The following is a 26,153-nucleotide window of genomic DNA, read 5'->3' as shown; positions in this document are numbered from 1 at the left end:
CTGCAAGAAACACATCAGCCTTAGGAAAAAGGTCTAATTAGTGATAGTTGGGAGAGGACTAATGAAATAGATAGGGTTCGCCAGAACTCTACAAGTTAGTAAGCTCTCCTACCAGTACAGAGCTGCTAAACAGCTTTTTATTTTTTTACTTTTTATTGACAGGGGCTCACTTTGTCATCCAGGCTGGAGTGCAGTGACACAATCAGCTCACTGCAGCCTCAACCTCCCAGGATGAAGCAACCCTCCCACCTCAGCCTCCCAAGAAGCTGGGACTACAGGTATGTACCACTGTACTCAACTAATTTTTGTATTTTTGGTAGAGAGAGTGATATGGTTTGGCTGTGTCCCCACCCAAATCTCATCTTGAATTGTAACTCCCACAATTCCCACATGTCATGGGAGGAACCCAGTGGGAGGTGATTGAATTATGGGGGCGGGTCTTTCCCATGCTGTTATCATGGTAGTGAATGAATCTCATGAGATCCCATGGTTCTAAAAATGGGAGTTTCCCTGCACAAGCTCTCTCTTTGCCTTCTGCCATCCATGTAAGATGTGACTTGCTCCTCCTTGCCTTTCACCTTACACCATGATTATGAGGCCTCCCCAGCCATGTGGAACTGTAAGTCCAATAAACTTTCTTTTGTAAATTGCTCAGTCTCAGGTATGTTTTTATCAACAATGTGAAAATGGACTAACGCAGAGGGGTTCTCACTATGTTGACCAGGCTGGTCTCAAACTTCTGACCCCCAGTGATCCTCCTACCTCAGCTTCCCAAAGTGCTGAGATTACAGGCATAATCCACCATAATCAGCTTTTTAATGCCTTACTTTTAAATATAAATAGACAGCCAAGGATAGTTACATACTTTCAGTAGCTGCATTCTATTTCATTGCCTGGATGTGTCATAGTTTATACAACTGGTTCTCTATTATTGGAAATTTAGATTGCTTTTCTACTTTACTATTACAAGTGATGCTGGAACAAATATTATTCTATATATATCTTTGTATACATGTCTGCTTTTTTTCTTAGGACAAATTCTGAAAAGTGGAATTTTTGTGTCAAAAAGCAGGCATTTTAAATAGGGTTTTAAAGCATACTATCAAATGGGCATGTTATCTTAATGCAGTTTATTAATCTATTGCTGTGTAACAAATTATCTTAAATCATAGTAGCTTCATATGATAGTAAAATTTATTATACTTATCTTTCTATGGGTCAGAATTTCAGAAATAGCTTACCAGGGGGGTTCTAGCTTAGGATTTCTTATGAGGCTGTGGTTAGGATGTTGTGCTGGGCTATGCTATTGTCACTTGAAGACTCGGAGAGGGAGTCAGATGAAAGCTATTCTTTTTTTTTTTTTGAGACGGAGTCTCGCTCTGTCGCCCAGGCTGGAGTGTAGTGGCCAGATCTCAGCTCACTGCAAGCTCTGCCTCCTGGGTTTACGCCATTCTCCTGCCTCAGCCTCCCGAGTAAGCTGGGACTACAGGCGCCCGCCACCTCGCCCGGCTAGTTTTTTGTATTTTTTAGTAGAGACGGGGTTTCACCATGTTAGCCAGGATAGTCTCGATCTCCTGACCTCGTGATCCGCCCGTCTCGGCCTCCCAAAGTGCTGGGATTACAGGCTTGAGCCACCGCACCCGGCTGAAAGCTATTCTTTTTATGAGTTAGCTTCAGAAGTCACATGGCATCACTTTTCTATTTGTTAGAAATGAGTCACTAAAACTGTTCCCCATTTGGAGGAGTGGCAAATAATTTGTTAACATATTTTAAAACCATCATGCTCAGGAAAATTAATTGTTTTAAGTATTGAAGGATTTTACTCTTAAAATAATAAACATACATTTACACTTCAATTTACTGATAAAAAAATCCATATTTAAAAATACCTTATGTGGGCTGAGCATGGTGGTTCATGCCTTTAATCCTGGTGCTTTGGGAGAATGAGGTGAGAGGATCACTTGAGGCCAGGAGTTTGAGACCAGCTTGGGCAATATAGTGAGATTTCACTTCTACAAAGAATTTAAAAAATGTTTTATAAGACTGTGTTAGTCCATTTGTGTTGCTAATATAAAGGAATACCTGAAACTGGATAATTTATAACAAAAAGATTTATTTGGCTCACAATTCTGTAAGCTGTACAGGAAGCATGGCACCAGCATTTACTTTTGGTGAGGGCTTCAGAAAGCTTATACTCACAGCAGAAGATGAAGGGAGCCAGCATATCACATGCTGAGAGTGTGAGCAAGAGAGGCAGAAGGAGGTGGCAGGCTCTTTTAAACACCCAGTTCTCCTTGTGAATTATCAGAGTGAGAACTCACTCATTACCAAGGGGATGGCGCTAAGCCATTCATGAGGGATCTGCCCCATGGACACACATATCCCAGCAGGCCACATCTCCAACACTGAGGAATCACATTTCAACATAAAATGTGGAAAGGACACACATCTAAACCATATCATTCTTCCTCTGAATGCCCAAATTTCATGTCCTTCTCACATTGCAAAATCATCCCTTCTCAATAGTCCCCCAAAGTCTTAACTCGTTTCAGCATTAACTCAAAACTCCAAAATCTCACCTGAGGCTCCAGGCACATTCCTTCTACCTATAAGCCTATAAGATCAAAAACAAACTATTTACTTCCAAGATACAATAGTGGCACAGGCACTGGGTAAACATTCCCATTCCAAAAGGGAGAAATTTGCCAAAAGAAAGGAACAACTGGCCCCATGCAAGTCTGAAATCCAGGAGGGTAGTTATTAAATCTCACAGTTCCAAAAAAATCTCCTTTGAGTCCATGCCCCTCATCCAGGGCATACTAGTGCAAGGGATGGGCTTTCAAGGCCTTGGACAATCCACCCCTATGTCTTTGCAGGGTGTGGCCCACATGGTTCCTTTCACAAGTTTGAGTTGAGTGGCTATGGCTTTTTCAGGCTTAGGGTGTCTGATGGTTAATACTGAGTGTCAACTTGATTGGATTGAAGGATGCAAAGTATTGTTTCTGGGTGTTCGTGAGGGTGTTGCCAAAGGAGATTAACATTTGAGTTGGTGGACTGGGAGAGGCAGGCCCATCCTCAGTCTGGGTGGGTACCATCTAATTAGCTGCCAGCAGGGCTAGAATAAAGCAGGGAGAAGTTGGAAAGACCAGACCTGTCGAGTTTTCCAGCCTCATCTTTCTCCCATGCTGGATGCTTCCTGCTCTTGAACATCAGACTCCAAGTTCTTCAGCTTTTGGACTCTTGGACTGATGCCAGTGATTTGCCAGGGGCTCTGGAGCCTTCGGCCACAGACTGGAGGCTGCACTGTCAGCTTCTCTGCTTTTGAGGTTTTGGGACTTGGACTGGCTTCCTTGCTCTTCAGCTTGCAGACGGCCTACTGTGGGACTTCACCTTGTGACTGTGTGAGTCAATACTCCTTTAATAAACTCTCCTACATATGTACACCTGTCCTATTAGTTCTGTCCCTCTAGAGAACCCTGAATTGATACAGGGTACAGGCTGCTGGTGGCCTTACCATTCTTGCATCCCAGAATAGAAAGGGTGGTGGCTCCCTTCTCACAGCTCCACTAGACAGTGCCCTGTTGGAGATTCTGTATGGGGGTTCCAACCCCACATTTCCCCTTGGCACTTCCCTAGTAGAGTCTCTCTGAGAGGCTCCAACCCTGTGTCAGGCTTCTCCCTGGGCACCAGGCTTTCCCATACATTCTTTGAAATCTAGGTGGAAGCTGACAAGCATCTTTTACTCTTGCATTTGGTGAACCTGCAGGCTTAACACTACGTGGAAGCTCCCAAGGCTTATGGCTTGTGCCCTCTGGTGTAGCAGTGTGAGCTGTACCTGGGGCCCTTTGAACTGAGGCTGGAACCAGAGCTGTCAGGATGCAGGGAGCAACGTCCTGAGGCTTAGCAGGGCAGCAGTACCCTGGGTCTGGACCATGAAACCATTCTTTCCTCTCAGGCCTCTAGGCCTGTAATGGGAGGGGATGCTTTGAAGAATCCTGAAATGCCTCTGAGGCCTTTTCCCATTGTCTTTAATACTAGCATTTGGCTTCCTTTTAGTCATGCTAGTCTCTCTAGCTAGTGATTGCTCCACAGCCTGCTTGTATTCCTCTCCTGAAAATGCTTTTTCCCTCTTTGTCACATGGCTAGACTGCCATGGAGATTTTCACTCCAAGTTACATTTAAAAATGCTTACCTCTATTATTTTACCAAATTTCTTATTTTTTAAAATTTCAAAACTATGGAAAAGTTGAAAGAATAGTACAATGAATATTCTGCATACTCTTCGTCTGGTTCATCAATTGTTAATACTTTGCCACATTTGTTTTATCTCACTGTCTCTGTGCGTATATATATATGTATGGTTTCTTCTTGAACCATAAGAAAATAAATTCAAACATTATGATATGTATACCTAAATACTTCAGTATGAATCACCTGATAACGAAGTAACATCCCACAATAGACACAATTCCTAGGAAAGTTGATAATAATGCCAGAATGTCATCTAATATCTATTATATATTCCCCAATGTTTCCAGCCATGACGTTTATAGCCATTTTTAAAAATTCAGGATTAGTCAAGGATTACACATTTCATTTGTTTGATATGTTCCTCATTGTTTTTAACTCAGAAGAATACTTCTGTTTTTTTTTTTTTTTTGTGACTTTTTTTGATGGTTTATTGAAGAAATCAAGCTAGCTGATTTATAGAAGATTCCTCACGGTATAATTAAACTTGTTATCTTCTCTCTGTTTCTTATAAGCTTTAAGTTAGATCTACAGGCTTGATCAATCTCAGGTAAACATTTTGGATAAAATATTTCCATATTTCATAATGCATCACATCAAGATGCATATAATGTTAGGTTGCCTCATTATTGATAATAATAAGTTTGAATAATAATAATATGTTTGATCACTTGATTTGGGGTTGACTGTCAGACATTTCCATTTTAAGTAAGCAATCAATGAGGTCATATTTTGGTATTGAGTTTTCACAATGTCTTTTCATGTGGTGGTTTAGGAACCCATTGAGGATTTTGTTTTCAGCCAATTATAATATTAGGAATTGAGTTACAAAATGGTGATTTTTTCCTTCTATCATTTAATCTATATTTATTAGCTGCATTAAAAAATAAAGATGAGCTTTTTTCTCTTAACTATAGACTTTTAGATGTTGTAATCAATTATTGTCATTATTCTCTTTGATGCTTAAATTTAGTGAATACATTATAATTAATGCCAAATATGGCCAGTGCAAGTCTCTATAAGCCAGCTCCTATCTCCCTTTGATATGACCTAATCAGTTCTGAGGACTACTTTGCTTTGTGAGAAGATGTCCCGTTTCGCCTTAAACTTTCTCTGCTCCTGCCCTGGAGTCAGCCATTTTCCAAGGTATATTATTACTTTAATGAGGAATAGTATTTAGAAACCCATCTGGGCATGGGTGAATCCTTAATGCTAAAATTTCAGACATTGCTGTTGGTTTTTTGCAAGAGGACTTTTGGAGTAGTCACGCCCACCCGAACGCTTCACTAATCATGCTGTGTATAATGCTGAACATTGTTCCTCAAAGGCATAAGACTAGCCTATGAGACAGATACCGTCTTGGAGCTTCAGAGAGCTGGATGAAACTAAGAAGGGCTGATTAGAGCAGAATCTGCCATCTTAGTTTCAACCTATGTGTCCTAAAACAAAATTATTTGTGGAGAAAATTATGGTCTCCATCCACCCCCAGCTTTCTTACCCCACCTGGGTTATTGAACATAGTCCAAAGCTAAAACTTCTTCCAGGTGTCCTCCTTATTGTCTGGTTTACTCCACTCTTAGAATTAGTATAGTCATCTAAGAACGGATACTAGAAGAATTAAGTAGGCTTATTTGTTCAAGGGCCTTATTAGTCTCCAGGCCTCAGGCTATACCAAAATAAACTCTCCCTTGGCCTTAACAGGATGAATGTGGAATATCCAGTTACTAGAAGTGAACATGTATGGTTTGTGTAAACTCTTTGTACCAATGTATGGATACATTGACGGATCCATCATACTCAATTTAATTTTCTGGTTTAAACTTTCTTGTTCTAGCCCTGCTGAGCAGACAGCAGGTGACAGGACTCCTCCCATTCTGTACAGAATTTACTGGTCACCCAATCAGGATTTGAACCAAAGGATCTAGAGAGAAGTTTCAGTCTTTAGAGTTTAATGTACAATTGGGTCTGATAGCTATGTATAAGTGAGAAGGTAAAGAAAGACGGCTGAGAGATTAGGGCAATAGGATGAGGCTGTAAAAAGATCAGGGTGAAGGATACCATACCATTGCTGAGAACTATTTCACCTTCAGAGTCATTCCCTGTCCTTGGAGTCTGTGAAGTTTCTGTGTCCTTGAAATTAACTTATTTCATTAATAGAATTAGGTTGAGTGTTCTTTGCAACTGGCAAATCTTGGCTCCAATACTATACAGCATAAAAGTGCATATTATTTTTCATTCTTTTTTGTTATAGAGAATCGTTGTGTTTTGGGTTATATTATCTGCAATTATCAGATGAATAGAACGTTTTCAAATATTTGCTTGGGGAAAACTGTATATAAAATATTAAATGAACACTACATCTACTTCTTTTGCAACAGCAATCAGTTGTTTTGTGGATCTGTGCCTCTCTAGCTAAGACTTGATTTAATCTGTCAATAAACAATCCAATCAACAGAAGCCCAGGAATGCTCTGATCATATGTCAGCCTCACACACGTATCTAGTTATGTTAACCTTTCTCTAGATCCAGCTGTGGTTGTACCTCTTGTGGAATCAAACAATACTCATAAGTTGAGAATGGTAAATGTTTATGGATAGTGAGTCATAATAAAGTAAAAATGTGAATATAAAAATACAAAGGGAGTAGAAATTTTAATTTGGGGTATGGAAAGAAAAATACAGAAAATTACTTTGGCTGAATGTAGTTTGGTGTATGTTTGACCTCTTTCTGAGTCTGACCAGCTCCAAAGCTACCTGTCAGCTCCAGACCTGGGCACTGAGACAGGAGGTTCTGCTGTGAGGTGTTGGGCACTGTAGTAGATGTTACCGTTGCTCCTCACCCATTCTCTTCATTAGGCTGCATCAGGCCCTCCTCCGGCTGCTTTGCATGTTAGTTGATAACAGCTCACAGGTGTATCCTTCTCCTGAGAATTGCCCAATGCCAACAAGAGCCACTTCACCTGGGCTTGCTTGAGAAATTACAGCCTCCCCTCAGGGTTCCTCCCAGTCAACATCTGACTGACATGTGAGTACAATAGTCTGGCCCTCTTGTCTCCAGTTAAGATAACCCTGTGGTGTTACTGTTGTCCAGAGTTCCCTGTGAGGTCAGACAAAAGCTAGATTTAGACAAAAACAACACCTTTGAATTTTTTTTTTCCCTGCCCTCATGCTTCTTTCCTCATTCCTCTGCAGATTTCACTTGAGGATATTCAAACTTGCTCAGTAGTTCCCATCTCAGCTCTCTTTCTAGGGGACCCAACTTAAGTAATCTAATATTTAATTTGACTGAGCAAAGATGGTCTTTTGCTTTGCTGCTATCTGTAGCTTTGCTAGCATGTCAGTGGAGGAATAACTATCTGGGTCGATCCTTTTATATTCAACTATAGGTTTGCTCTTTGAGGACTCCTCTCCATTTCATCATGTTTACCTTTGAGCACCTGGCACTGGAATTGTCTTAGGGAGGAAAATGTTTTTGTTTAGGGAAATACCTTGCTGAGCTGCTTGAGAGTTGAAAGAGAGACCCTGAGGCCATGTGTTTAAAGAGGATGATGAAACAAAAAGATGGATATACTGATCTGCATAATAATAAAAAAAGATTTTATACTGGGGTTAATCAGGAAGGTTAGAGGGTTTGGGGAGGAGAAGGAGAGGGAAGTCTGGCAATAAGATAGAAGGACAAGAATTTCTAGGGGTGTGATGTGCAGAAGACACTTAAGACCAAAGACATCTAATACTCATTATGAGTTGTGTTGTTACAAAGAAAACTCCCTCTGACTCTAGATCTTCAGTATGAATTTAATTTGCCAGAACAACCTTCTGGGGTGGGAATGAGGGAAATAAAGAGTCAGGGTAGTAAAATCACTAGTCCCATACTCACTCCTTTGCTGACACCCACAGGGGTTAGCAACATTCTTTCAAGAGAGCAGCAGGCCATGTGTCCTAGCAGCAGGCCGTGTGTCCTGGCAGCGGCTAGCAGTAAAGTGAATGATGGCCCACAGGGTTGCTAACAGAGGCAGAGAGAAGCAGCTGTGGTGTGAAACTGACTCAGAACAGGCAAGAGCCATACCCTCCTTTCCCCCAAATACACTAGAAGAATACCACTTAGAAGCAGGGAGAGAAGGACTGGCATGTGGATTACACAAACACACACACACACTCAAGTTGGTACTACCTATTGTGACCTTACAGTCTTCAATAAAATTCTGGCAAAATGGCACACAAAGCATTACAATTTGTAACATGGTTATATAACCTTTATTTGGCTTTCTTTCTTTCTTTTTTTTTTTTTCCGGAATAGACAACATTAGAGTCTATTATTGTTGGCCTTGGGAAGATTAAGTGCTTTTGGAAAGTGTACCCTGTTATAAACAAAAGACAAGCACAATCTGGTAACTAAAAATGATTTCCTAAGAGGACAAAGATGTACTTTTTCTTCCCCCCTCTAAGTCCTACTGATTTTTAAATGTCTGATCTCAAATATTAACCTTCATAAAGCATCTACTAACCTTTTCCAAATCGGCACAATCTCTTCCTTCTTTGAGCCCTGTATAACTTATTATTTAAAGAGCTTATAAGTTAATATTAAATTTTGCTATGTTTCATAGTGTTATATCCAATCAGGACTCATCTTAGGAAAATTAAATTAAGGCAGAGATATTTGGCAGAATTTCAAGAGACTGGCCACGTGGAATTTCTTTTTTTTTTTTTTTTTTTTTTTTGTTGTGAGACGGAGTCTCGCTCTGTCGCCCAGGTTGGAGTGCAGTGGTGTGATCTCCACTCACTGCAAGCTCTGTCGCCCAGGTTGGAGTGCAGTGGTGTGATCTCCACTCACTGCAAGCTCCACCTCCCGGGTTCATGCCATTCTCCTGCCTCAGTCTCCCGAGTAGCTGGGACTACAGGCACCTGCCACCACGCCCAGCTATTCTTTGTATTTTTAGTTGAGACAGGGTTTCACTGTGTTAGCCAGGATGGTCTCGATCTCCTGACTTCGTGATCCACCCACCTCGGCCTCCCAAAGTGCTGGGATTACAGGCGTGAGCCACTGCACCCGGCCAGAATTCTTTGTACTAAAGAAGTCAACCCACATGCCAGGCCAAACCTAATTCAGAGAAAGGTTTTCATAATGATTTTATAAGTGCGTAAAATACAGTAGTTAATACTTAAATAGCATGTACTATAAGCAAGTTCTCTGCTCACCTTAATTCATCTAATTTTCTTTGTGATCCTGTGAAATAAGGACTGCTATTATCCTCATTGTATAGATGGCATAGCTGAGGACAGAGATGCTGAACAACTTGCTTAAAGAAGTAGCAGAGTCAAAATTTGAACCCAAGCAGTTGGCCTGGCTCCAAAATCCATGCTCTTAACTGGTGTTAACTGCCTATTATATAATTTTTAAAAATCCTGGTTTACAAATTCCACTTTTCTCCTGCCAAAATACCATAACCTCTCACATGACAAAGCTAAGGAGGGTAGACACAAAAAGAGTAGAGTCAGGAAAGTTTTTTCCTTTCCTTCTATCCTGGGATGTCTCTAAGTCTGTAAATTCTTGAACGCCTGGTATTTACTGCTTTTTAAGATAACATTTATGCATTCATTAATACTAAAGGATCTAGGACTCTGCTAGAGTACTATTATTGGCACATATCAACTATCAAACATCTTGAAATATATATATGTATATATGTATATATATACACATATCTATATATACACATATACGTGCACACACATATATGTGTGTATGTGTGTGTGTATATATATGTGTGTGTATATATATCATATATGTGTGTATATATATATGATATAGCTGTGGAATGAGTCCCAGGACCAGAACTATGTTTATTAAGGTAATTATCCTAACCCAATTTTGACAGAGGGTAAGGCAGATGTATATCAACTCATTCACTTTCCTTTGAAAAGTTCCTTTAGTAAAAAATGGGGAAAAGAGCTAATTTAAAGACTGTCTGCCCTCCGTGAGTGTACCAGTCATCCTATTTTAATAGTTTTCATTTCTCTTTGATGAATATAAGTATGATAAATATATAATTATTTATATTTCTTCCCATTTTCCTTACCGGACTGAACAACTAAAGGGCAAGAGTGTATCATATCATAATTCCACATTACTTTGCACAATGCTGTGTCCCCTAAATATGTATTGAATTGGGTTGATTAAAGACATTAGGTAGATGTTGCATCTGTCAAGGTTTGAGCAGAAAATAGAACAAAAATTAATAATAAGAATCAAAAGGAAATAGAAAAAATGTAGAGAAAGGACTGTGTACAGAGATGTGGGTTTAGGCAGGATGATGAAACATACACAGATGTTATGGGCTGAATGTTTGTGTCACCCCAAATTTCCTGTTGAAATCCTAACTCCCAATATGATGATATTAGGAGATGGGGCCTTTGGAAGGTGATTAGGTCACAAAAGCGGAGCCTTTGTGAATGGTATCAGTGCCCTTATAAAAGAGACACCGTGTCTCCTTTCACCACCTAAGGATACAAGATGGCAGTCTGCAACCCAGAAGAGGCCCCTCACCAGGAACCGACCATGGTGGCACCTGTATCTCAGACTTCCAGCCTCCAAAACTGTGAGAAAAAACATTTCTGTTTATTGAGTCACCCATTTTATGGTACTTTGATATAGTAGCCTGAAAAGACTATAAGGGATTAGTAGGCACAGGAAGCTGTTACCTTCCCTAGATACAAAGGGAAAAGGAGAGGGTGTGGCTACTGGAATCTGGTGAGAGCTATAGCTATAGGGAAAAGGCTGCCTAGCAAAAGTTGTGAACTTGGGTCAGGGAACACAGCCACTGTGGATCTGTTACCTGCCTAGAGAGAGAAAGAGAGCTGGTGGAACAGACACCTGGACCTCTTTCTCTTCCTGTAGTTAGGTCTCCTGGAACAGCCTCCCATTGGCTGAACCAACTGGAAGCCAACAGACAGAGTAGAAACAACTGAAGAGGAATTTGGAAGGGCACATGGAGAACATGCAGCAGAAGCTAAATAAAAAGGTTCATGCATTCATTCGACAGCCATTGGTCACTTAATATGTACAAAGCACCAGACTCTGTCATGTGGGAGAAACAAAGATGAAAATGACACTATTCCTGTGGTAAGTGGTTATTTACATTTTGGAAAGGATTCCTAATGGATTGCAGTGAAAGAAAAGGTTTCAGTTTTTTAAGTGTTCCCAAAAGTATGTGCACATCTTTAAAATGGACTCGTAATGGAAAGCAATAGTTTGCTATTGTTATTATTATTATTTGAAACAGAGTCTGACTCTGTTGCCTACGCTGGAGTGCTGTGACAGCGATCTCAGCTCACTGCAACCTCCACCTCCTGGATTTAAATGATTCTCTTGCCTCAGTCTCCCAAGTAGTTGGGATTACAGGCTGCGCCCCTACGCCTGGCTAATTTTTTATTTTTTGGTAGAGATGAGGTTTCACCATGTTGACCAGGCTGGTCTCGAACTCCTGACCGCAAGTGATTCACTGGCTTCTGCCTCTCAAAATGCTGGGATCACAGGCGTGGGTGACCACGCCTAGCCTAGTTTGCTATTCTGTCCTCCTCACCACCAGTCTTTCTTCTCAGAGGCTGAATTTGCTTAGTTCTGATGATAATCTCCAAATCTCTAAAAATATGCTTACACTTAAATTTTGGTTGGACACCTGTAGACACTATTAATTTCCTTTCATGGATTTTTCTCTGGAAAACAGCTTCAGAGAGAAGGCCTTCATTTAATAACAGCTGCAGATCCCCCATCTATATAGATATAGTTCTCTACCCAGTCACCCCAATTTGAGGTCACTACCAACTAAGAAGGTGCACCCAGGCTGGCAGAACCTCCAATCAGCTCTTAGTATCTCATACTTTTGCTAAAATTTAATTTTAATTTTTTCATAGCCATAGATGGATAGTTTCAAAAATCAATTAGTATTACAATGCTTATAATGAAAAAAACAACAGTCCTTGTTCCCTGTACTATTCCACTTTCATTTTCCTTTAGACAAAGGTCCTATTTTCAAGTCTGTTAGCTATGTCTTCTAATATTTGTCACTATATATAAATACATATATATATATATATATATTTTTTTTTTTTTTTTTTTGAGGTGGAGGCTCGCTCTGCCCCCAGGCTGGAGTGCAGTGACGCGATCTCGGCTCACTGCAAGCTCTGCCTCCCAGGTTCATGCCACTCTCCTGCCTCAGCCTCCTGCGTAGCTGGGACTACAGGTGCCCACCACCACGCCCGGCTAATTTTTTGTATATGTAGTAGAGATGGGATTTCACCCTGTTAGCCAGTATGGTCTTGATCTCCTGACCTCATGATCTGCCCGCCTCTGCCTCCCAAAGTGCTGGGATTACAGACATGAGCCACTGCCCGGCCTGTCACTATGTTTTTAAATGTATACTGCTAACATTTAGATACATACACATCAAAAACATTCATAGCAGTTATATAGATAGCATTATGTTTACAAAATGCTTTTGTTTTTATTTACAAAATTTTGTTTTCAAGAATTTTGTTTACAGAATTCTTTATTTTGTAAAAGAAAATAGAATTCTTTCTTTTTCTTTTTTCTTAGCCTTTATTTCTTCTGCCTTTTCATTCCAGTATCTTCATACCTCTAGCTGACATTTCCAAATGAAAATTCAATACCTTAAGGATTAACCAATCACAGTAGAGCAAAAGGAATGTATCATAATGCTCACAAGTATTTAATACTTGTACTTTTGAGATATACATAAACTACATTAACAAACTGATGTTAAGTTTGTTTTAGGAAATTTTAAGAAACTTGATTTAAAGATAGACTTGTATATGAACATTTTGTCAAAAGTTATTTTGCTTTCAGATTCCTATTTATTAGTTTATATGCTTTTTTGTTCTTCTCCAATATTGTATTCACTCTTTTTTTTCACACAGGGTCTCACTCTGTTATCCAGGCTAACGTGCAGTAGTGCGATCACAGCTCACTGCAGCCTCGACCTCCCAGGCTCAAGCGATCCTCTTCAGCTTCCTGAGTAGCTGGAACCACAGGTGTGTGCCACCACACCAGGCTAATAATATTTTGTAGAAATGAGGTCTCACTATGTTGCCCAGACTGCTCTCAAACTTCTGGGCTCAAGCAATTCTCCCACCTCAGCCTCCCAAAGTGCTAGGATTATAGGCGTGAGCTATTGCACCTGGCCATATTCATTCTTTAAAAACACCCAATATTCAATTTATGACCTACTGTGACATGAAGATTATTTCTTTATTTTCTGCCTTTGCATTTTATAAGTTTTTCTTCTTTTCAGTTGAAATAAAAAGTGTTATAGAATATATTTAGGATCCAAATGAGATAAAAGTCTATGGGTATGTCTCTTTATCTCATTTGGATCCTAAATGTATTCTATAACACTTCATTTATTTTTTCCGGAAATATCTATATACTCTAGGTCTGTGTGATCAATAAATTTGTAAGAAGAATATTATGTTCCAAAGTTGTTTTTAAAGAACCAATTCAGTTCCATTTCTGAAAACCATATTTCCCTGTCATTACAAAAATCTTTTTGAAAGCATTCTTTCTACTAAATGATTTGGTATAGTATCTATTTTGAGCATATGAGCAAGCACAATTATTTCTAAATCACAGCAAAGTTACAGCTGAAAATTCCTTTAAATTCTATAAATCTTTAGTAGAGTTCATATGGATGTCCTCATCACAGAACTAAGACAAGACACTTCAATTCAAGAAGCTTATGGAGTGGCAAATACATAGTATAGGTAAATATAAGACAGATGGTATTGAGAGCCAAAATGTGTGATACAGGCAAGCAGTGCTTATAGGGTTTCAAAAAAAGAAGAAATTGAGATATCAGTATGGGCTGAGGTCATTGAGGGGAGGTTACACTGGAGAGCATTGAGCAGGGAGAGTAGTCAAGACAGGACACTGAGAACAAGAGACAATACTGTGGCAGGGGTGAATGGGGCAGGGTAAGGGAGTTGGGGAGAGTTGGTATTCTGGGAGATCAGGAAGATGCAGACTTGCATACATTGAGTTGGAGCAAAGAGAGCTAGGATGGAACTAATGAGACAGGGATACTGTGAAGTATAACATTGGGGGTAATTTTGATTATAAGGATGTCTTACTACAGATGCTCCTGGGGATACACAAGCCTCATCTTTTGGTATGTTGGCCTTAGAAAAAATGTTGCATGCTGTGCACCAACCAAGTTTAGCCAGGACGAAGAATTCTGTATTTTGTGGAAATACAGAGTGGTTTGAAGTAGAGACAACTGACTGTCTCAAAGACAGCACAGGGCAGGCAAGCTCCAGGTAAGAAAGACTTGTACCTTTTCTGTGAATTTTCACAGTGCCAGCCCAGGTTGCTTCAGGGTTATTTGTATCGTTCATTCCTCTTGCCTCACCTGCCTTCCAACCCCATTTTCCCCCTTTCCTCCGTTACATTCTGGTCATGCCTAGAAGATTTAAAAAAGACTAGAACTGTATTTGGAGAGCCACTCACACCAGATTTGTGACTAGTCATGCACAATTCATTAGCTTTTATGTTTATAGCATAATAGTGAAGCTGCAGATGCTTATATCAAATCAACATAAATATATTTTAAAGTGCTTGCAACTAGTGCAAAATTTGAGTTGCTAAGACCATACAGAGTAAAAATAAACATCATGGGAGTGATGATTCTCTGTATTTCCTTCACTGTAGGCTGAAACAGATCAATTTACTAAAAAGCAGTTTATCAAAAGATTTGTTTGCTGGAAAACCAATTTGTAGAGCACCAGTTTGCCAAATAGTGATTTATGGACTAGCAATTAGCTGATTGAGTAATTTATTAAAAGACCTATTTGCTGAATTATCAATAGAGTAAAAACTTTTTCTATTAACTATTACAGCAGAATGGCATATTAACTCATTCTGTCAACAAAAGTGCAAATAAAATGTGGTTATTTTGTTTTTCAACAACTAATCTAATTTTTCTTATATGCATCCCCTCCCTGACTCCTACTCTCTTGGGTCTTGTGGGCCAGGAGAACCGCAAGTAAGGATTTATCATTCTATTCTGATTTCAGTGGTTTCCTTTTAGTCTCTGACTTTCCAGTAAGTGTCTTGTCGTTCACAGTTCTTCACCCAATGCCTTGTCCCTGGCAAAGGTGGCTCTTGGGGTCCTGGTCTTATCATGTTCTTGAGGCAATGGCAGGGAAGGAGAGGGGACTGTGATCTGTGAGTGGATCTTTGTGCTCTCTGGCTTCTGCCGAAATAATGGTGCCCAGCCATCTTGTCACTGCTCCTCCTGCTGGCTCCCATTACTGAAGTTTACTGACAAAGCAGGCGACCTTGTGGTCTAGATCCTCTTTGTCTTGTCTTCTCTGAGGTATTGTCCATTGATTCAGACCCACTTCAGCGGTCAGGGATGTGGCATATTCCCCCTGATATCTAGCTGTGAACTTCATTTGATTCTCACTCTGGGTAGTTGCCCTGTAGACATGGCTCGCACTGCAGGTTGAGCCTGAGAAACTTACCAGTCAGCAATGTCAACCCCTTTGTGTCCTACCACATGTCACACGGAGTGACAGAAACTTTCCATATCCCCAGGAGCTCGGGAAGACTCAGCAATGCTCCAATGCCATGTGACCTTATAACCCTTCCAGATTTACTCTAAAGTGGCTGGAGCTGCTGAGAGGGCCATTCATATGGTTGTGCCCCCCTGGAATTGTGCGATGCAGGGTCCTGAGGTAGTTCAGTAAAGTCTGTAGCTTTCTCTTCAGCCTGTCTAGCTTGCTCTTCTTTGATAGCCTAGAAGTCAGAAGTCAGACAACAAATACTTGAAGTCTTGCTTTCTCTACGTCTGTCCTTTTCTCTTCTCCATAATCTCCTAGTGTCTGAAAGAGGCCAAATTGTCACTTTCTCCTGGCTTGTGAGAACTTCTCCTCCATTCTCTCCTTTCCTGAAGCAGTATTCTCACTCCTGTCCATCCTTTTCTGGGGGCTATAATGACAGAATGGCTCTCAGCCTGAGAGCTTAATTTACTGCAGAGAAGAAAGGAAAAAACAAACAAACAAACAAACAAAAAGGCACCCCACCCTATCAGCTTGATATTTTCAAAACTTCTTTTTCGTGTCTTTTTCTCCTTAATCCCCTTCCTCTACACAGTTGGATCTGTGGGGCTGACTGCCTGTGGAGGGAGCAGACTTTAAAGCAAGATGTGAGGTTACATGGAGGGAAGTGCCCCGGTGGGTCCACGTCAGGAGAAAGGAACATGAAGAAGCCACAAAAATTCATCAGCCATTGACTCCAGTTGCTGATGTGGCAGTGTGACATGAGGCAGGGAACACATTGGTGAGAGAGCCACAGACCATGTCACGTCTGACACCTGTCTCCTCACAGGATATCTGTGGACCTGCCATCTTGGTGAGGAGGCTGGGGAGGAACATCTGAGGGGCAGCATTTCCCTGAAAGGGCCATTTGTACTGAAAAGAAATGGTTGAAACTGAAGACATTAAGATATGTCAGGGTGGGTGACGATTAGAAAAATAAAAAAGCTACATTTACTTTTCACGTTTGAAAGTAGTTTGAGTGAACTTGTACAATGACTTTAAAAGTTTATAGCCATTCACTTTACTAGATGCTACCCCATGTTCAGTGTACTTTTTGGGATAACAATTTATTGGATAGTTTTAGTTTCTGGCATTGTACAGGTCACAAATATCAAATATTTTTTTTTTCTTTTAATGAGGGGGTTGGCATCTTTATCCCAAACTATTTTCCATTCAGTCTATTGGCTTTCCTAATGCGCTTAATTAATGACTTTGCTTTCTGGAGTGGGACAGAAGGTGGCAGAATCACAATGATGTCCAGGCAATTGTATCTGGAGTGGTTTTCCCACATTTGTATACATACCATCTGCTTTGTGTGTGAGCACATTCACACATACACTCTCCGGTCTATTTCAACTCTGAGATCCCACTTTATTTTTATGTTCCTAGGGGCATGTTAATCTTCACATATCCAAGATAGTTTAAAGGGCAAGGCAAGGAAAGACTGACCATTTGTGTATATACATTCAATGTTGATGAAGTGCTTACATATCTGAAATGTGAAAGAGCTTGGTTTTGCTGTATGCCGTGTTAAGGTAGAGGCAAGTAGAGAAAGGTTCTTCTCTTCCATGCACAATATCTTTCAGTTCCTGTACTTTGCTGTACTTTCAAGGATGTTTGAACCACGCCTGACACTAGATGAGAAAATGATACCAAAATGACTGAGCTATTGAGTCTGGCATCAACAAGAGTGAGTCCCAAGATTATGTCTTATCTAGGAAACAGCAGAAAAGACATTTTTTTTCCCAAACAAAACACAAAGCTGAATTCGAATTTAACAAAAATGTATTGGCCAGTATTAAGTGTAAGGCGGTGTGCTGGGCACCACTTGGAGGAGTTTTCACAGTGCTGTAGGACAATCAACAGGTAACCAATGGACAGATGACTCAGGAAGTTCATCACCAACTGTCCTGGCTTGCTTGGGACTGAGGGAGTTCCCAGGACATGTGGTTTTCAGAGCTAAAACTGGCAAAGTCCTCACCAAACCAGGATAAGTTGGTCACCCTACTTATCAGACAACCTCAGATCCAAATTCTATGATTTTAACCCCAAACCTCTACTGGGTCACAATAACCTCTGATATTTAAACTGTTATTGGACCTATAGATACTTGCTTTTTGCTGAGCAGATATGTGTAGGAAAGAACTCTGGTTTTTGGAAAACTGGTTATGCTGCTTTACTAGAGCACATGAACTCATACTGTTATACTGTTTTATGTATGTTCATCATACATAATTAATTAATTCATAATTAATCTTTGAACTTTATTACATAAAATGGAAATAATCATCACACTCATTTGTTGTGAGGATTCAGTGAAATAATGGGAGAGATGGTGTTTTTCATACTTTAAAGTACAATGCAGATGTGAGATGTTATTATTTCAGACACTGTACTGTAGCAATAATAGAATAATAGAAAACAAAAAATTCATTTTTTTCAATCTCTTATGATAAAATTTCCCCCTCAACATGTTTTATAATTTAGCAGAATTAAACATATTTGAAGATACGGTGAAGCACAAGGTATTATTGTACTGCCATCTTTAGGGCATATTGTGAACTACACTTATATAGTTCAAATTGTTTTTCAAAAGCAGTGCTGTTATGTTTTAAATGTATCAGACAGTAATTCAGACCACTGGCACAGAGTTTAAAGGCCTCATTAAAAAGCTACTAGTCAATCAGTCATAAGGAGTCACGTCAAAAATGGCTAGCACCAGTCACAGAGCTACGCTTATGAATGAGGCTGGTCTTCCGGAGTGATTAACTGTTAAGACTGGAAGGGACATTAGAAGTCAGTTCTTGCAGATGACTTCCTGTCTGCTTCCTGTGCTCACTTGGGGATTTAGTAACAGGAAGAGTAACAGATTTAGGCCTGAGAGATGCCCAGGAAGAGGGAATAGGCAATCTCTGGCACAAAAGAGAGACCAGACATCCGGGCTCAACACACACGTATCATCTATGTATCTTTGTGTGAATGAATGAATGAACAAATGAAACTCTTGTGTCAGGGTCTTTTTTTTTTTTTTTTGACTCCAGGCTCTCTCTGAGTTCGAGGTAGAAATCAGATAATCATCCTTAGAGTCTCCTATCCTGGGAATATGAGTGCTGGCCAGTGTCCTTCTACCTAATGAGGTGGGAAGGTAGCCTTCAGAAGACTGGGATTGGAGGAAACTCCTTTTAAATCATTCTCTGGCTTCCTTGGGCTCCATAATCTGTGCCCCCTAAGGAATCTAAGCAGTTATTTTACTAAAGGAATCAAGTAAGAGAATCAAAGGATTCAAAGGATTCAATACTGAGTTGGGAGAATGTTTGCTGGGAGGAGGAGAGGACAGGAGAGGAGGCAGAAGTTAAGAGTTGTGCTTTTGTTTAGCTAACTCAATCTCCTGTGTCACATGTTAGATCTTTACAAAGATTCTTTGCTTGACCAAACTTTAGTCAGGCTTCTGAACCTCTTCCTAGGCCCATCTATGTACTTCCTTGTAAAAATCCAGGTGTAGCAAAGAACTTGCTATGTCAGTTTAGCAAGATCCCTTCATCCTTGACCTCTGATCATCCTTGATCATTCTCCACCATCTTCTGGATGATGTCTGATCAGCCTGGCTGGTCTTCAGCAAGAATTCTGTTAGACTGGTTTAGCCAGAATCCCTCTTACCCCTGATGCTTCCTCTCAGTAATTTTCCATCCTCTGACCCCCCACCTTGCTCCCCGGCTATAATCCCACTTGCTCATGTTTTCAGAGTTGAGCCCAGTCTCTCTCCCACACTGCAAGATCCCATTGCAGTGGTTCCTGTACCTACCCTGATGGTCCTGAATAAAGTCCATACCATATTTTGACAAGTATCATTTAATATATATATTTTTAACATGCTTCAAAGGATGTGGCTGCCTTTCCCCCCAACTCTCATGTTCTACTTAATCTGTGCAGAGTCCTTTTTTCACTGCCACCCTTCTAAGACATACCAGCTTGCCTTTCAGGATAAAGGTTCTCAGATCCATTTCCTTCTTGTCTGGAGTTGTTGCACTTTGACTTGATGTGCCAGGTCTAGAGTGGGCAAGTGGCTCCTGAATGTCTTCTTCAGAAATGTTATTTCTCTGAGCTTCAAGTCAGTGACTAGTAAAATAAAGTGACAAAAAGAGAAATATTATTTTTCACATCCACTACAATTTTGTCAGCCAAAATGACAAATAATATCAATTATTGGTGAAGATGTGGAGCATCCAGAATGCTCTGACATGGCTGTTGGAGTGTAAAATAGACAACTGTGGAAAATTATTTCCAATAGAATTAAATATACACCTATTCTATAACATGGAAATTTTAGATATATATTCTACTTCTAGATAGATATCTAGAAGAAATGAGTACATATGTCCACAAAAAGAACATTCACAGCAACCTTATTCATAAAAGCAAAAACCTGGAAGCAATATAAATAGCCATCAACTGGACAATGGATAAACAACTGTGGTCTATTTAAACAATGCAGTTCTCAGTAGTAACAAAAGGACAAACTACTGATGCATGAAATAACGTAGATTACTCTCAAAAACATTACGCAGAATAAGTCAGACACAAGAGTTCATATTGTATGGTGCCATTGACACGAAGTTACAGAACAAGCACAATTAATCTGTGGGCACAGAAATCACAATATTGTTTACCTTTTGTAGGGGAATACTGACTTTATAGGGTCAGGAGAAGAACTCTGTAGAATGAGATCAAAGTTTTATATTTTGGCCAGGTACAGTGGCCCATGCCTGTAATCTCAGCACGTCGTGGGGCTGAGGCAGGCAGATCACTTGAGGTCAGGAGTTTGAGACCAGCCTGGCCAACATGGCAAAACTTCATCTCTACTAAAAATACAAAAATTAGCCTGGCCTGGTGGTGCACGCCTGTCATCCCAGCTATTCGGGAGGCTGAGGCATGAGAATTTCTTGAACCAGGGAGGCAGAGGTTATAGTGAGCCAAGATCGTGTTACTGTACTCCAGCCTAGGTGACAGTGAGAGTTAATCTCTCTCTCTCTCAAAAAAAAAAAAAAAAGTTTTTATATCTTGATTTAGCGGTGATCACAACATACTGGTGTATAGAAATTGCAAAATTGTTAAGCAATAAGATTTGTACATTTTATACTTCATGTAAATTATGGCTCAATAAGGTACTGTTAAAATCTCCTTTCCTTTCCCTCAACTCTTCTATCAATTAGAATTCCATTTCGGTTTACTAGCTCCTCTTTTTAGATCATACTGATAGGGTTAGGTCAGCCTGGAGTAGTTTGAGGAAGCAGACGGGAGGTAGGAAATTTCCAAAGGCAGCCGCCTCCACTTTGTAACTTTAGTCAGGAGTCAAGTGGTGGCAACTGCTTCAAATGTCACAAAAGAACATCTCCACCTACTCCTTCTGTACCCGGATGGATGTGGCTAGAGAAGAAACACAGCTGTGCTAATTTAGTCTCATATTACATTTTTCCCCACAAGTCTCAAGTGGGCCCTCTGCAAATCCTTGCAATTCTATTATATTTCGTGAGTAAATTTACTTTCCTGCTTCTAAAAATTATTTCATGCCTTAACTCTCTCTCTTCAAATCAACACCACCTTCTCAGCTCTGACTTTGTTTCTTATTTCATTGAGAAAATAGAAGAAATCAGAGGAGAACTGCCTCATCCTCCCACCACCAAGTCGATCAGACTACCTGCATTTGTACTCATACAACCTGACTTCACTCCATTTCAATGCATCAGTGATTATCAACATGAGCTATATGTAGAATTTTTTAAAATGCTGATGCCAAAATCCCACTTCCAGAGATTCTGAATGAATTAATCTACTGTGGGACATCTATTTTTTTCTTTCAAAAAAAATATCAAGGGATTCTTATATATCAGTGGCATTTAGAAACAGGAATTTAAAATTCCTATTGGAGTCCCTACCTAAGGGCAAGTCCTCTACTTATGGAGTGGAACCTACTCCCTCTCACCTTCTCAAAACCTTGTTCCTTCAACAAGCTCCCCTCCTTCCTACAAGATCAATATTTCTCTCTTGGCTAGATAAGTCCCATCAGTATACAAATATACTCTATTGTCTTAATAATCCTTCTTTCTTGACTCCACCTTTTTCTCCAGTTGCTCCCCCTTACACCAAAACTCCTTCCAGTAGTTGTCTAATAGTGGCTGTCTCCATTCCACAACCTCCAATTTTCCCATCAACTTACATTTGTCTCTGTCATTCAACACTAAAATAAACAACCTACATGTTGGCAAACTCAATGACCTTTTTTTTTTTTTTCTTTTTAGACGGAGTCTTGCTCTGTCGTCCAGGCTAGAGTGCAATGGCGCGATCTTGGCTTACTGCAACCTCTGCCTCCTGGGCTCAAGCAATTCTCCTGCCTCAGCCTCCAGAGTAGCTGGGATTATGAGCATGTGCCACCATGCCCAGCTAATTTTTGTATTTTTAGTAGAGATGGGTTTTTGCCATATTGGCCAGGCTGGTCTCCCCAACCTCATGTGATCCACCAGGCTCAGTCTCCCAAAGTGCTGGGATTACAGGTCTGAACCACTGTGCCTGGCCTCAATGACTTCATTTTAAGCTTTAACTTATTTCACTTTTCAGCAACATTTAGCACAGTTGATTTTTCTTGAATGTCCTTTCACTAAGCTAGAGCATCATTATCATCTTTCTTTCTTACGAGTGTTTCTTCTCAGACTTCTTTTCTAGCCCCTCTTTTCCCCAAGCTTTAAACCCCAGGTGATCCTCTGGCTCAGGGCCTGCCCCTAATCTTCTCCAGCCACATTGTTTCTCAGGGGATTTTCATCCATTTCCATATGTGGGTAGCTCACACAGATGCTTCCTGAACTCTCATGTCTTTTCTAAGACCGAAGCTCATATCTCCTTGCCTCTCTAACATCTCAATTTGGGTTTCACATAGGCACACAATTCTCATTTCTCTACAACCATGCCATCCCACAACTTGTAACCTGAAAGCTTTTCACATCTTAGTAAATGGCATCTGAGTCACTGAGACCAAACTTTTTTAGTAGCATCCTTTGTTCCTTTTTTCCGTCACTTTATATCCAACTCACAAACAAATTTAGATTACTTTCTATTACCACTTCTCCTCATATTCCATTGTCACCAGTCTCATCCATGCCATCATCCTCTCTTATCTCAGCTATTTTAACACCATCTTAACTCTGCTTCCACTCTTGCTCTACAGTCTGCTCCCACACAGCAGCCAATAAATCTTTAAAATATAAACAGATCATGCTACGCCTAAGCTCTCCCATGCCCTCCCCTAAGAGCTTCCCATAACACTTGGAATCAAATCCACATTCCTTAACATGACCACAAAGTCTCATGTTTGCTACCATTCCTACCAGTCTCCTTTTCATTCACTCTGCTTCAGCCACATGGATTTATGTGTATCCCCCATAAGGCCAAGCTTATTTCTCCCTCAGTCATTGTTTCTGCCTCAGTCATTACACCTTTTGTCCCTCTCCCTAAAAAGTTCTTTCTAGACATCTTCATATTTCTGGCTCTTTCACATTGTCTTGGATTCTGCCTCCACGTTGTCTCCTCAAGAAAGCCTTCTCTAATTATTCACTGCAGAGTAGAGGGAAGAATATTTTTTTATATTGTTTACTGCTGTCTTCCCTAGGACTTGACACAAAGGCAACTCTCAGTGAGTAGCTGTTTAATGAATGAATGTTTCGTGCCGCCTTTAGCATGAGAGCCTTGGTATCCACCCTAGGATATAAGACACAAGGTGGCTGTGTATCTGTAGGAAACAGACGAGTGGTGTGAAGAGAGTTTAATTAAAAAAAAAATGTAAAAAGTGTGGACAGGATATAGGGAAACAACAAGAGATAGTGTGGCACTCTAGGGATGTTAACAATGGGATGCCTTAACAACTCTTAGGGAACAGAACCTAGAGAGAGGGTTGCATGGGGAGGACCATCTGCCAAGAGTCGAGACATTCAATCACTGCATGTAGTCAGCCCACTGTGACCCTGCAGGGAGACAGTCAGTGTGACACATGTACTGATTTCATTGTCTTTCTCCTTCCTCCTCCTTCCTGTCAGGCTCCCCTTTGACAGACACAGTTGGAAGCCAAAGGGCAAGGGAGCCCACTGATGGAATTCACATGGTTCATCCTCCTGGGGCACAGAGCAAGTTGGAGAAGATTAGAGATAGATCTGGAGGGGCAGAAGAATATCTAACACTCATGCCCAGAGTTGGAAAGTAGCTTCTTTCCCCCAAGTAGGCAGGTTGGCTAATTTAAATGGTTACTTATTGTTTTTTTTTTTTTTTTTTTGCTGTGAAGAGCTCCTTTATTGGGGTGATGGAATCAGTGGTTCCAAAGAGCTGGTTTACTGCTGTGAAGGGATCGCAGCTTTGAATTTCAAGCTCTGGTTCTCAGTCCTCGGGCACCTGTGCGTGAATCGCTGCCGCAAGACTGGGCCAAGTTAGGGCCCCACGCACTTTGGCATCCGGGCCAGGGATGGTCTCCAGACCCCACAGGGTGAAGTGGCTGAAGCTGGCAGTGGCTCCAATGAAGCGGTCAAAGTCCCGTTCCAGCGGCGACTCCTCTTCGTCGTCAGTCCCGGAATCCCGCAAGGGGTCTGGCTTCCCCATGGACACTTCCTTCTCTTCCGTCACCATCACGTATCCCACGAGGCCAGGCGGCACCGCCATCTCCTCGCCCCGTAGACAGCGGCCCCGAAATGACACTTCGAGTCCCTCGGGGCCCTGGCGGATGGCGGGCGTGAAGAAGCGCCCCACCGGGGCGGGCCCGTCCACCGCGACCTCGCAGGGCAGCAGGTGCAGTGTGACGGGCGCGGCGTCCCGCAGCGTGGCGGAGCGCAAGTGGACGCGGTGCCTCTCGATGGCCGCCTCGTCGCCGCTCTCCATCCTCGCTTCTACGCGACGCAAGGGCTCGCGGGTTGACATTAAATGGTTACTTATTGTTAAGAACACTTTATTCTTTTTAGGGTTTGTCTGCCCCTTGCATGGTGAGCTGCTTGAAAGCAGGCATCTCTCAGTCATGGATCATATGCACAAAGTACAGTTGACCCTTGGTATCTGAGGGTTCCACATCCTTGAAGTCAACCAACTGTGGCTTAAAAATATTCGAAGGAAACAATAAAAATACAAATATAATAATAAAAATAACGCAGATAAAAACAATATAGTGTAGCAACTATTTACATAACATTTACATTGTGTTAGGTATGATAAGTAATCTAGGGTTGATTTAAAATGTATGGGAAGATCGCATAGGTTATTTGCAAATACTATACTACAACATTTTATGTAAGGGACTTAAGCATCTGCAGACTTGGTGTCTGTGGGGGTGGTGGGGGTTGGTGGTGGTACAGGGAACCAATCCCTGGTGGATGCCAAGGGATGACTGTATGTAGTGAAGCTATCAAAATATCCTTTAGAATGGTAATACTTCCCCAAACAGTTTCATGAAGTTCTCTTATCAGTGGTTCTTTAAGTTTGTATAGAATTTCACTACTTATGAAGCTTTCATAATAGCTTGGGAGATCAGTAGGACAAATGTTATTATCTCTGCAGGGCTGATAAAGAAACTATGGATAGGGGTCCATGACTCAGTGCTACACAATGGGTGTAGCTGGAGGTGAAACCCAGAACTTTTGACTTAGAGTCTAATGCTATATACTATAGGATACTGCCTTCTTTAGGGGGTCATTTCTGAGGGTTATTCCCACCCCCCTTCATCCTGGTAGGTGTATGCAATTATTTCATTGTGGTTTTAGTTTGCATTTCCTTAATATGCTCATTAGCCATCTGTAGATTCTCTTTGCTGAAATAGTTCTTCAATCTTTTGCCTATAATTTTTATCGATTTGTTTGTTTTCTTTTTTTGAGATTCAAGTGTTCTTTATACATTCTGGATATCAATTGTCCCGACCCGCAGGACAGTCGAACGGGCCCTGGAAGGGGGAGTGGGAATGGAGGAGACAAGAAAACACGAGAAATGGAGACAAGACAAGTAGCCTGATCAAGTCTCGTTCATTGAATGCAGGATCATGCCTTATATAGGCTGGCAGGGGAAGAGGTTGGGCCAGGGCGGTGACGGGGGCCGGGTCTTCTCAAGTTACAGTCGCGCATGCGCCGTGGGCTTGTACTTTTCCCGGGCGCGGGATCGCGCCTGCGCCCTAGGCTGCATATCTTCCTGGGCGGGAAAATGTTTGCGCGCGCGCGGGAAAGGTTGGCGCGCGCGGGAACAGTTTAGGCGCGCCCGGGAAAAACTTAGGCGCGCGCGGGAAAA

The 26,153-nt window shown here is 41.1% G+C and overlaps 1 protein-coding gene across 1 annotated transcript; it reads right to left on the bottom strand.

The window, feature by feature from the left end:
- Positions 1 to 24,152: 24,152 nt before the first annotated feature.
- On the bottom strand, positions 24,153 to 24,807 carry LOC117065186 (ribonuclease H2 subunit C-like). Its single transcript, XM_033179683.1, has one exon. The coding sequence runs from the start codon at positions 24,804 to 24,806 to the stop codon at positions 24,273 to 24,275; it is 534 nt and encodes a 177-aa protein (XP_033035574.1). The 5' UTR covers position 24,807; the 3' UTR covers positions 24,153 to 24,272.
- Positions 24,808 to 26,153: the final 1,346 nt, after the last annotated feature.

This window comes from Trachypithecus francoisi, unplaced genomic scaffold, assembly GCF_009764315.1.
Source record: "Trachypithecus francoisi isolate TF-2019V2 unplaced genomic scaffold, Tfra_2.0 Lachesis_group2, whole genome shotgun sequence".
NCBI lineage: Eukaryota > Metazoa > Chordata > Mammalia > Primates > Cercopithecidae > Trachypithecus > Trachypithecus francoisi.
This window is presented reverse-complemented; position numbering and strand designations above follow the sequence as displayed.